General features: G+C 42.5%; 1 protein-coding gene across 3 annotated transcripts in view; it reads left to right on the top strand.

Moving 5' to 3' along the window:
* The window catches only part of ATF6 (activating transcription factor 6), a 199432-nt gene that overhangs the window by 68232 nt on the left and 118894 nt on the right, over positions 1-12306 (top strand). For all 3 annotated transcript variants that reach the window (XM_078441310.2, XM_078441309.2, XM_078441311.2), the window contains exons 11-13: positions 686-817; positions 5485-5598; positions 6498-6597. In XM_078441310.2, the coding sequence (XP_078297436.1) occupies positions 686-817; positions 5485-5598; positions 6498-6597 (346 nt within the window). The remainder of the gene's footprint in view (positions 1-685; positions 818-5484; positions 5599-6497; positions 6598-12306) is intronic.

Raw genomic sequence — 12306 nt, 5'->3', positions numbered from 1 at the left:
AGGCTAATGAATTGGCTGCGGATAAGGGGAAAAGCTCGCATCTCATTTGAAGTACTCCCTCATTAAAATATTAGTTTGCAGCATCCAGGAGGACTTTTTTTTTTTTTTTTTATGTTTTTATTTATTTTTGTGACAGAGAGAGACAGAGCATGAGCAGGGAAGGGGCAGAGAGAGGGAGACACAGAATCCGAAGCAGGCTCTAGGCTCTGAGCTGTCAGCACAGAGCCGGACGCGGGGCTCGAATTCATGGACTGTGAGATCATGACCTGAGCTGAAGTCGGTCGCCCAACCGACTGAGCCACCCAGGCGCCTTCAGGAGGACTTCTTATTTCAGTTTACTCTCTGAGTTTAAAATTTGTTTCTGTGTCTATTGTACTTATTTCTGCTTTTTATACATAGTTAACGTAATTATACAGTTTTCAAAGCGGACAGATTACTGCTGTTGTTTAAAAATGAGGTGCTTTTTATACTTAACAGAAATTATTCTTAAAATTGTTTTGCCTACAGACAGGATGCCAGGCGGGGGAATCTGACCACAGATAATGCTGTTTTGTTTCTGCACCTAGTGTTCGTGCTGGGTGCGTGGATCTGTGAGGGAATCGTGGTTTGTTTTAGAGCTAATGTCGCTTGCATATGTGTGACTTACTTTTATTTCAATTATTGTCTCACTCTTTACAATTTTCAGCATGTTGGAACAGGATTCCAGGAGAAAGAATCCTAGTGTGAACCCTGCAAATCAGAGGAGGCATCTTCTAGAATTTTCTGCTAAAGAGGTGCAAGACACATCAGATGGCATCATCCAGAAAAACAGCTACAGGTTAGAAGATGACATGTCTCTGTCTGTTAAGATGATTTAATGAAACTGCCGAGGAGAATTATATAGTATAACCTTACATTTACTAGTTTATGCACAGTTTTTATTAGAACAGACAAGTTATTGAGGCCCTTAATGAATTTTACTGTTAAGATCAGTTCCGAGAATACAGTTACTTTTTGAAACCTTGAGAAGTTTTGAAATTCTTGTAGAGATGTGACCTTAAAATCTCAGTTTATGTGCACTAATATACGTATTGAGGCACATATGGTAAACAGACATTATATTATATATAATGTTTCTAATACAGCTTTTTATTATCATGTGATTACACATATAATGTATCTAATAGTATCATCCTGTGATGAACATGATATGGTGGAATGATTATGATTGAACCTGTGTGCAGTCATCAGATCACATCATTTATACTTGTTTATTGTGACCTTTGTTGGATCTCCCTCCCCTGTTACAGTTTAATATTGTCTTAGTGAATTTCTCTATAGCCTGTCAAATAGTAAAAGGCTTGAAATTTTTTGAAAACACAAGGTCTATGTTATGTAAAGTAGAAGAAGGTCGTCATGGACGTTTTCAAAGCTGTATACTTTTTGATAAACATTTCCCTGTGTTATTAGAGCCAAGTGGAGCTGGGTCCTTGATTAACAGAACCAAGGGACATCCCAGTGTGGCAGCCATTGCTGCCAAAGTGTAATGCTTTAGGACCCTTAGAGATCTGTGTACTTGTAACTCTGTGATGCTCTACAGGCCAAGAGCCATCGGGGAATCTTTTTTTTTTTTTTTTTTTTTTTTTTTTTAAACTTTTACTGTGACAGCCAAACCATTGAATGAAATTATTACCATAGTCCTGTGGGCTTGTGTCCATTTAGCCTTCCTGGGAAAAAATGCTAGTGTTCATTGTTTTAGGAATCTGCAATGTGTAAAGTACGATGCTAAGTGTGGCGGAGAATCCAGAGAGTTCCTTGTCAGTTAGTGTGATGCAGCACCCGTGACAGGTGCTATAATGTGGGAAGATATTCTATGACGTCTCTTGCTTTTTCTCTCGTGCCCAAATCAGCCGTACTTCTGACATAGTGATCTTAGTACTCACTTAACAGTGTCTTTAAATATTGCTAGAGTTTAGTAGTATCTTTAATTTTACTAAGTAATTTGTCCAAGTTTGCCCTACATGTTCTACGTGTAATTTTGAGCTCTGTTGTCCACGTGAGATCTGTCAAAAGTTACGTTCTAAATTTGATAGTCTTCGGGTTTATGAGAGTGCAGACTGTGCCCTTCAGCTACGTATTGCAGGCCGTTAAAAAGTAGAACGAGTTATTGATTGAATACTTGCAGTGAAGTTCAGATAGCCTTTACTAGAATATTATTTATGTTGAACTAACCACAACAAGTAGAAACCTTCATCAATCTGTCTGTGGTAGAGTAAGGTGATGTGGAAAACACGGTGCTCTGATGATCCTAGTTCGACCAAGATATTTGAATGACCTTCAGGCTGTAATTTGTCAACTTTCAAAGTAGTATATGAGATGCAAGCCGTCCACTGTTGCCCACCCCAAAGTCACCATGGCCTGTTTCGGCTTACTGGTGGTGGTAAAAAAAAAAAAAAAAAAAAAAAAAAAAAGGACAAGATTATGGATTCTTGGCTACATGCAAATCTCTTGAAATATCTAAGATTATTATTGAGCAGCTTGGGAAGTTGAAATAGGTATCAGTCCACCAATGTGATCTTCTTGCTTTGATCACTTAACTCTCCCTCCCTAGCACTGTCCTCTGCGGTAGTGATTTATTTGCTAAAATGTTTTCTGTCCATATGATTTGTTTGCAAGCAGCCTAGAACGCTGGCCATCTCAGGATTAGTGTGGATCTGATTGTCTCCAGATTGCATATTGGCTGAGACTCTCCCTTTTCCTTTCCCTTCAGCTCCACCCAGGTCCTTTCCTTTCTCCCATCAGACTTTTTTCTCTTTTCCAACGAATATTTTTGGCTGATAGAAAAAGCCAGTGAGCACAGATGTGCAGAAGTCATTATACTAGGGTTTATCACATAGAAATAAAATTATAAATAAAAAATATATTTTCAGAAGTAATTTTAGACTTCTGTGATGGACAGCAGCAGTTATATTTTCCTGAGTCTGAAGACCTGATTTTTTAACCTAAGGCACACGAGACAGGTCTGTGGTGGTGGTGGTGGTATTTTTTGTTTGCTTTGAGTCTAGCAAACAGCCTCCTCTTGTAGGCATTTAGAGTTTATCAAGTGCAAAGGAGAGGTTTTCTTCCCTTGTCCCTCAACACTTAATTTCAGGGTGGTGTGTGTGCCACCTGTTACTACCTGTGTGTGCTGCCATTTCTGTGTTATTCAAACGTTTTAACTCCCAGAGGCAGAAGAGAGGACGTGGAGAATGTTCTGGGGCCACTTGCAGGAAGAATGATCTGTATGTCCTCAGCTGTTGTGTGTGGCTTACATAGAAGTCTGTAACTTTCATCTCTTGAAGTTAGTTTTCTACTCTGCCAAAATTATTTTTGTCACAGAGGCCGGTTATCTCAGTGTTGCCAGATTCAGCGGAAACTTCTGTCTTCGTCTTGGTCTTTCCTCCACGTCCGGCCGTGGGGTCCCTCCTTCCTCGGGACGTTCTTCCTGGTGTCGCTCCAGGTTCCAGTTTCCGTCGTTTTCACAGACCTCTGCTTCAGTCCTCTTTCTGGGCTCCTCCTCCATCCAAACCTCATCCTCTGGAACTGTGGGTATTTTACTTTTCTTTCTGCCTCTGTGACTCATCCGCAATTTAGCGCACAGCCCACATCTCCGTATCCTGACAACTCCCAAATTTGTGTTTCCCGCCCAGACTTCCCTTCCGAGTCTCCAGACCCCTCCAGCCAGTAGTTTGCTTGACATCTCTTTTTTTTTTTTTTTTAACACGTGAGACTTAACACGTGCACGGTGGACCCCTGCGTCCGTCTTCTTGTTCATCTTCCAGCCCCTTCTCTACAACAGTCTTCCTCATTCCGTCGTTGCTTCTGCCGGGAACGCTGATTCCTCCCTTTCAACAGGTGCCATTGATACCTTCCCGAAAAGTATCTTGCATTGGTTTGCTCCCCTCCATCTCACTGCCAGCGCCCAAGTCGTGCTGTCGCAGCTCTCGCCTGGATGATAGCTGCCTCTTGGCCGGCCTCCCGGTTTCCGCTTTGATCTCCTTCGAATCCAGTTTTGGTACAGTGGCGGGGTGCAAGCGTAAACTGAACTCTATCACCTCTCTCCTTCTGTGAGCCTCTCGTTATGTTCCAGTAATTCCTTGTTAGGAGCCAGGCAGTCTTTCTGAGCTTGTCTTGTGCCTCCCTCACTTGCTCACAGCTCTTCAGCTGGTGTGTCGTCCTCCTTTGAGTTCCTGACGGCCACCTTCTCCCCACCTGCCTCTGTCGAGAACACTGTTTCCCCACTGTTTCTATAGTAGTTTCCTTTAGGCCTTGACTTAAATACCATCTCCTCAGACCATTTCATCTAAAGTAGCCACTGCCACAGGTTTTCTCTTGCGACCTAGATTCTTTCTTTGAATTTATTTTATGTGTTTGTTCTCTTATAGTTGGTCCTTCTTTCCCCTTAAGGTCTTTGAGGACAGAGACTTCATTTTTCTTGTTCCCTGTTGGGTTCCCAGCGCAGTACCTGGCACACGGTTGGTATGCAGTAAATACTGGTTCGACGAGTTAATGAAAACTGAGTCTAGCCGTGTCTAATTTTGTTTTTATATTTTTTCTTTCTGAGTTTTAGCATACCGAGTTTTCTAAATCTAGAGCATTGAGTGTAAAGAAGTTTAAGACCGATCTAAGAGTTTTGAGTGAGAGAGGTGAAGGTAGCAGAGTGAGAATAAATAGCAGTGATGCCCGCAGCTCGGCTTCTGACGTCCAGCCTCGGTTGTGCTCCCTCCGTCACACCCTGGATATCAACTCCCGTGGTGTAGATCAGCGTGACGGTTAGGAAAGTGGATTTTTGAAGCTAATGGAGTGACTGGTCAACTTTACTTTGGTGTTTTATTAGCGATTCAGGTTTTTTCATGATTTAAAAATTTTTTAAATGTTTATTTACTTAGAGGAAGCACACATGTGAGCAGGGGTGGAGCAGAAAGAGAGAGGGAGAGAGAAATCCCAAGCAGGCTCCGCGCTGACAGCACAGAGCCCACCGTGGGGCTCGATCCCATAAGCCACGAGAGCATGACCTGAGCTGAACTCAAGAGTCGGACGTTTTAACCCACTGAGCCGCCCAGGCACCCCCAGGACTCTAAAATTTATATTCAACTTTTCAACACTTTCACTTCACCGCCTGCAGGTGTTGATGCCTCTCCTTGCCCCTGTCACACACGGTTTTAGGGAGACTTTAGTTTTGTCGTCACAGAATTGTGAATGACCATGAAACTTGAGTCCTGGTCTCATGGTACTGTCTTTCCTGTCAGTGGGTCTGTGCCCCTGCTTCCCCCGTTACCGTGTCACCTGTGTTCCGGCAGCTCTGTGGGCCATGTGTTACCATCGTGTCCTTAGTTTTTGGTACGTAGTAATTGCTCCGTATACTTTTATTTCCATAGAACGTTAATGCTAGTGATGCTTTTCTTATAGCAAACGACTTAGGAATTTAAGACACAAGGAGATGTATTTTGTGCTTATGTTTTCCAGATACGATCATTCTGTTTCGAATGACAAGGCCCTGATGGTGCTCAGCGAAGAGCCACTCCTCTATATCCCTCCCCCTCCTTGTCAGCCCCTGATTAACACCACAGAATCTCTCAGGTGAGTGTTGTAGACTGTTGCAGAAGTATCTGAGTGGGCTCCCGGGCTCGGCTTTGAAACCGGGAAAACTATTCGCGCAGATTAGCTGAGTGGCTGAGAGGACCTCTGCTTATTTGCCGGATGACCGCGGGCGTATCCGTCGCCGTCCAGTTCCCCCACCAACCTGCTAAAGATGGTGACGGGCCTGCTTCGGGTGAGGGTATTGGGGTTGCCTATTGAAGTATATGCCTTATCTGAGAACTACAGAACGATCTTAATATAGAAATTCAGGATGTCAGACTTGAGGGCGGTAACATTGACAGCACCTTTTTCTTCAAGTTAGGAAGATAACTGTTCGAAGAGCGGCGATTCTAGAGGTATAACTAGCCCTTTTATATTGCCAGTGTTGGGCATTTTGGGTTATAGCGCACTGAAATTTATTTCTCCCCCCACTATTTTTTTCCCGAGCAATTGAGTTCATTCTTTTCCTTCTCCCCAAAGAGTGTGATTTTCAAAGGCTTCCACGCACCCATTTGCTGTTAGGGTCCTGTGACTTGTTCAATGCTCTCCAGCATCGCCATTGTTGGTGTGTATGTGGCCCAAGAGCAGAAGTAGGAAATACTCTCTTTGTGAGAAAACTTGTGCATCCAGTATTTACATTCGGAAGGTATTTGGCTGTTTTTGTTTTTTGTTTTTAATTTTGAACTCATGATCGAGGAGGCTGCTGTATAAAAATCCATGTCGTGTCAAAACGAACTGGACATTAGTGTCTCAGCTTTTTCCAGTCAAAAAGCAGCACTGAATCATCAGGCACTCGGGGTGCTATTTGGAACCTGTAGGATAGGATTAAATTCATTTTCAACCAAGAGTGAGACGTTTGTTCCTAGGAAGCATGTTTAATTAACTACGTTATCTTATAGGTTAAATCATGAGCTTCGAGGATGGGTTCACAGGCATGAAGTGGAAAGGACCAAGTCCAGAAGAATGACGAATAATCAACAGAAAACCCGTATTCTTCAGGTTTGTTTGTGCTTGTCTTTATTTTTAATTTTTTAATGTTTATTGAGAGAGAGAGAGAGAGAGAGAGAGAGAGAGAGAGAGAGGGGGAGGGGCAGAGAGACATACACACACACACAGAATCTGATGCGGGCTCTGAGCTGTCAGCACAGAGCCCGACGTGGGGCTCGAACTCATGAACCATGAGATCACGACCTGAGCCAAAGTCGGAGGCTTAACTAACTTGAACCACCCAGGCGCCCCTGTGCTTGTTTTTAAACAACGGTTGGCACATTTGTTGGAAGTCTCCCCTCAGATGGATTGCTTTCTTCCCTGTAAAATTGGGAAAACTTGAACTTCAGCCGCTTCCCGCTGCGTCCTGCTGCCTCAGACGCGGCCGGCACTGGCACTGAATGCCGTCCGCCCGGTTCCACAGCGCAAGCAGTTCTTGCTCGGGCAGGAGCTGCTTCTTGCTCTCTCCCTCACGTTTATTTTCAAGCCAGGGCTTCCTCTACATGGGCATGTATGTCGCATGATTTGGGCGCAAATGGTAGGATAAAAGGTACTGCTCATCTCCGGTCTTCCGAGAGCTTTTTGAGAAGAGGGTGTTGAGACGTAGGACAGCTTGAAAGTGGAGGCACATCTTCAAGGAGGACGTTTGGAACTTACACACGTGGGGCTCCAGGTTAATGACAACTCTTATTTACAGCCTGTTTAGTTGGGCTCCCATATTTTTTTTTTTTTTTAAGTAATCTCTGCACTCAACATGAGGCTCGAACTTCTAACCCCCGAGATCAGAAGCCACGTGCTCTACCGACCGAGCCAGCCAGGCACCCCGGTTGGGCTTCCAGGTTAACATGGTTTACCCCACAGCACCGTTTGTGGTCATTGCATCATTCATCCAGTATTCATTATTGCTTCTGAAGTGCTGAGACTACCAGCTGGCACAGTACAAGCTCCCCACCATTAGTACCTATGGTAGTAATGATGAGCCGGCTACGGGTTCTAGATTCTGGAACACAGTAGTCAGTATGATAAAATCCCTGCCTTCCTGGAGCTTACGTTTTGATGGGAGAGATACGCACAAACACGTAAAGTTGAAAACAGACTTAGAAGGACAAATACTACATGAACTCACTTATATGTGGAATCTGTAAAAAAAAAAAAGCCAACAAAAACTGAACTAGATACAGAGGACACATGCAGAGACTGGGGGGTAGCAGGGTGGGTGAAATAGGTGAAGGCGGTCAAAAGGTACAAATTCCTAGTTACAAAATAAATATAAGACGTAATATGTAGCATGATGTCTATAGTTAATAATACCGCATAGTGTATTTGGAAGTTAGTAAGAGAGTCTATGTTTAAAGTTCTCATCACAAAAGAAAAAATAAATATTTAAATATATTCAAAGTTAGAGAATTCTCTAAAGAAAAAATAGGGTTGGAGATTAGAGGTTAAATTGAGAGGTAAGTGGCTATGTTAGATTGAATGGTTGGAGAAGGCTTCTCTAAAGAGACTTCACTTGGGGCGCCTGGGTGGCTCAGTCGGTTGAGCGTCCGACTTCGGCTCAGGTCATGATCTCACGGTTCGTGAGTTCAAGCCCCGCGTCAGGCTCTGTGCTGACGGCTCGGAGCCTGGAGCCTGCTTCAGATTCTGTGTCTCCCTCTCTCTTCCCCACTCATGCTCTGTTTCTCAAAAATGAATAAACGTTGAAAAAATTAAAAAAAAAAAAAAAAATAAAGAGACTTCACTTGAGTAAGGTATTGCCAAGGTAATTAATGCTAGCTGTTGTAACCGCTAGCCTCAAAATCTCAGTAGCTTATGGAATAAAAATTTGTTTCTCACCCACACAAAGTCTGATACAGCTCTCTAGGATGTCTTTTTTTTTTTAATGTTTACTTTTGAGAAAGAGAATGTGAGTGGGGGAGGAGCAGAGAGAGGAGACACAGAATCCGAAGCCGACTCCAGGCTCTGAGCTGTCAGCACAGAGCCCGACATGGGGCTGGAACTCACAAACAACAAGATCATGACCTGAGCCGAGGTCAGATGCTTAATCGGCCGAGCCACCCAGGCGCCCCTAGAATGCCTTCTTTTCAAGCAATGGCTAGGGAATCCAGATTCTTTCTACTCTGTGACCTCAGTAACTGGAAATTCTTTGCTTCTAGCTTTGGGTGTGGGGGAAGAGAGAGCTTGGAAGATTATGCAGAATGTTTTAGGGATCTCGCCTAGACTTTAGCCAGTGTTCAGGTGGCTAAAACTCTTGTCACTTTCACAGTCTCCCTTGCAGTAGGTGAGGCAAATGTCGTTTTCCTGTGTGTTCAGGATTTGGTGAGAACGTTGCTTTTGCGATAGAAAAAAACGAAGGCGTAACCAATGCAAAGATCCAAGGGAAAATCTAGAGGAAGGGCTTACAGAAAACTGGAACAGCAAATATGAAGATCTTTAGGAGGAAAACAGTCTGGATATTTGGGGAACATCGAGAAGTGTGTAAGGCTGGACTGCAATGCCTAGGGGTCGAATAGTAGACGATGGCATCAGAGAGGCAGCAGAGGCTAATTTGTACCTCATAGGCTACGGTGAGAACTTGGGATTTCATCCCAGGTTTGAGAAGACAGCATTGAGAGGTTTCAGCAGGGGAGGGACTTGATCTGATCTATATTTATATTTTTAATTTTAATTATTGAATGTTATTACTTTATTTTATTTTATCTTACTGTATTTTACTTGAGAGAGAGGGGGTGGGGGGCGAGAGAGAAAGAATCTTAAGCAGGTTCCATGCCCAGTGCTGAACCCCCTGTGGACTCAGCTCCATCACGGACCAGAGATCATGACCTGAGCTGAAATCAAGAGTCAGGCACTTAACCAACTGAGCCACCCAGGCGCCCCTAATCTTGAAGGAATTTTAACGTAAAGAAGAGAATTTTGTTTTTATTTCACAGCCTTTGAACATGAGGAGACCTGGGGTTTAATCTCAAGTGTTATCTCTTTGCTATCTTGGGTATATATCTTTCTGTTATGAGCTTAGATAACGATCAGAAGTATGAGACACTTAGCTATTCCAGAGAAACGAATGACAAGGATGAATCTGTCAAGGATAAAAGAAGTTCTTGGTCAGAAGAAGGATCATTCTGCTTATGCTGTTGTCAATCCTAAAACATACAAAGAATTCCTCTGGTTCTCTTTCTTAGTGTAATGAGTTCTAACTGTTTGCCTAGTCTTTCCTCATTTCAACCTCTTTTTCCTCACAACCACTCTTTTCAGATGCTTAAAAGGATCCACTAGTCTAGATAAGATATTCTGTAAACTTGACAAATTGACATTTCTTTGAAATTTCTGTGATCTCTTAAGCATTATATCCTTGATTTGGCTTGTCCCATTTCATACTTCTACTCTTTCTAGATTGTGAGTCTAGAAAAGGCAAAGGGGCAAATTAGTGAACATATCATTCAAAATGAAGGAAAAATAGAGGTGCCTGGGTGGCTCAGTCGGATGGGCGTCTGATTTCAGCTCAGGTCATGATCTCACAGCTTGTGAGTTCGAGCCCCACGTTGGGCTCTGTGCTGACAGCTAAGAGCCTGGAGCCTGCTTGGGATTCTGGGTCTCCCTCTCTCTCTGCCCCTCCTCCGCTCGTGCTTGCTCTCTCTCTCTCTCTCTCTCTCTCTCTCTGTCTTAAAAAAAAAATTTTTTTTTTAAAAAGGTAAAATAAAGACATTTTCAGACAGATAAAAGCTGAGATAATTTGTCTCTGGAAGATCTGCACTGTAAGAACTACTAAAAATTTTTTAGACTAAAGGAAACGGTAGCAGGCACAACTCCAGATTAGCAGGAAGGAAGAGCACCAGAATGGGTGAATTATCTATTAGAAATAAATGGCCTTTTTATAAAAGTATTTTATGTATATATGTATATTTAAATGTCTTTAGAAGATTATTGTCTTAAAAAAATTTTTTTTTAATGTTTATTTTTGAGACAGACAGGGACAGAGCATGAACAGGGGAGGGGCAGAGAGAGAGGGAGACACAGATTCCAAAACAAGCTCCAGGCTCTGAGCTGTCAGCACAGAGCCGGATGCGGGGCTCAAATTCATGGACCGTGAGATCGTGACCTGAGCCGAAGTCGGACGCTTAACCGACTGAGCCACCCAGGTGCCCCAAAGATTATTGTCTTTTTAAAGGAAAACTTGTAACAGTTTTTTATGGGTTTATAGCTTTTGTAGCAGTAAAATATAAGACAATAAGAATACAGAATGGTAAATGGAGTTATAAAGTTATATTGTCCAAATAATATTTAAAGGTAGACTGTGTTACTAAACACTAACACAAGCACTAAAAACTAGCACAAAGAAGCAAGGCTAAAAAGCCAATTCAGGAAATACAATTCAGGAAATACTAAAAAGTAAGTATTTTAACCAAAAGACGGTAGGAAAAGAATAAAGAACAAATAGGATAAAAAGAAATATAATCCAAGGTAGTGGACTTAAACCCAGCCATACTAGTAATTCCATTTAATGGGCTGAACACATCAGTTAAAAGGGAGAGATTGTCAAACTAGATTTTGTAAAAGGAAAGACCTAAGTATATGCTGTTTACATGAAGTAACATTTTAAATAGAAAGCCACATGGAAAATAAAAGTGTGGGAAAGTATGTATACAATGCAAATATTAAGCGTTAGAAATCTGGTGTGGCTGTGTTAATCAGAGGCTTCTAGATAGAATATTGTAAGAGACAAGAATATTTCATAATTATAAAAGGAGCATTTAGGGGCGCCTGGGTGGCGCAGTCGGTTAAGCGTCCGACTTCAGCCAGGTCACGATCTCGCGGTCCGTGAGTTCGAGCCCCGTGTCAGGCTCTGGGCTGATGGCTCGGAGCCTGGAGCCTGTTTCTGATTCTGTGTCTCCCTCTCTCTCTGCCCCTCCCCCGTTCATGCTCTGTCTCTCTCTGTCCCAAAAATAAATAAAAAACGTTGAAAAAAAAATTAAAAAAATAAAAATAAAAATAAAAGGAGCATTTAATCAAGAAGATGTAATTCTGAATATATAGACTCATAGTATCAAAGCTTCAGAAATCATAAGGCAAAAAAATGGTAGAACTAAAGGGAAAAACAAATCTACACGTAATTGAAATTTTAACATCATTTATATGTAAATGTGTCATATTTTTGCTAATTATGACCTTTTGTTAAATTTTGTGTAGCTAAAAATGCAAAAGCCTCTTGGACAGTTTTTCAGAGGGTTTTTTTTTTTTTTTTTTTAATATTTCTGAGAGAGAGAGAATGAGAATGGGGGGGCAGAGAGAGAGGGAGACAAAGGAGAGAGCCTGATGTGGGGCTCGAACTCACCAACTGTGAGATCATATCCCCAGCTGAAGTTGGATGCTCAACCCACTGAGCCACCCAAGCGCCCCTTTCAGAGGTTCTTTTGTTAATTGGTCTAAATCTTAGGTTAAATGGCACGTCTAATTTTTATTTCTAATGTCTCTGTAACAGGGAAAGTCTGTGTACTCATTTCTGAGTCTAGAGAAAGAAGTCTGGTTTCTTTCAGACTTCTGTGTTAATTTCAAATGTGCCAAACTAGCAAAATCATTTAACATGTATCAGATATTGGGACCCCTGGGTAGCTCAGTTGGTTAAGTGTCGGACTCTTGGTTTTGGCTCTTGGTTGAGCTCTGCGCTGGTAGCAAGGAGCCTGCTTGCCTTCTCTCTCTCCCCCCTGCCTCCCTGTGCCCCTCCTCTGC

Source organism: Panthera onca, chromosome F1 (assembly GCF_046562875.1).
Source record: "Panthera onca isolate mPanOnc1 chromosome F1, mPanOnc1 haplotype 2, whole genome shotgun sequence".
Taxonomy (NCBI): Eukaryota; Metazoa; Chordata; class Mammalia; order Carnivora; family Felidae; genus Panthera; species Panthera onca.
The sequence above is the reverse complement of the archived record's forward strand: the minus strand, read 5'-3'. Positions and strand labels throughout refer to the sequence as shown.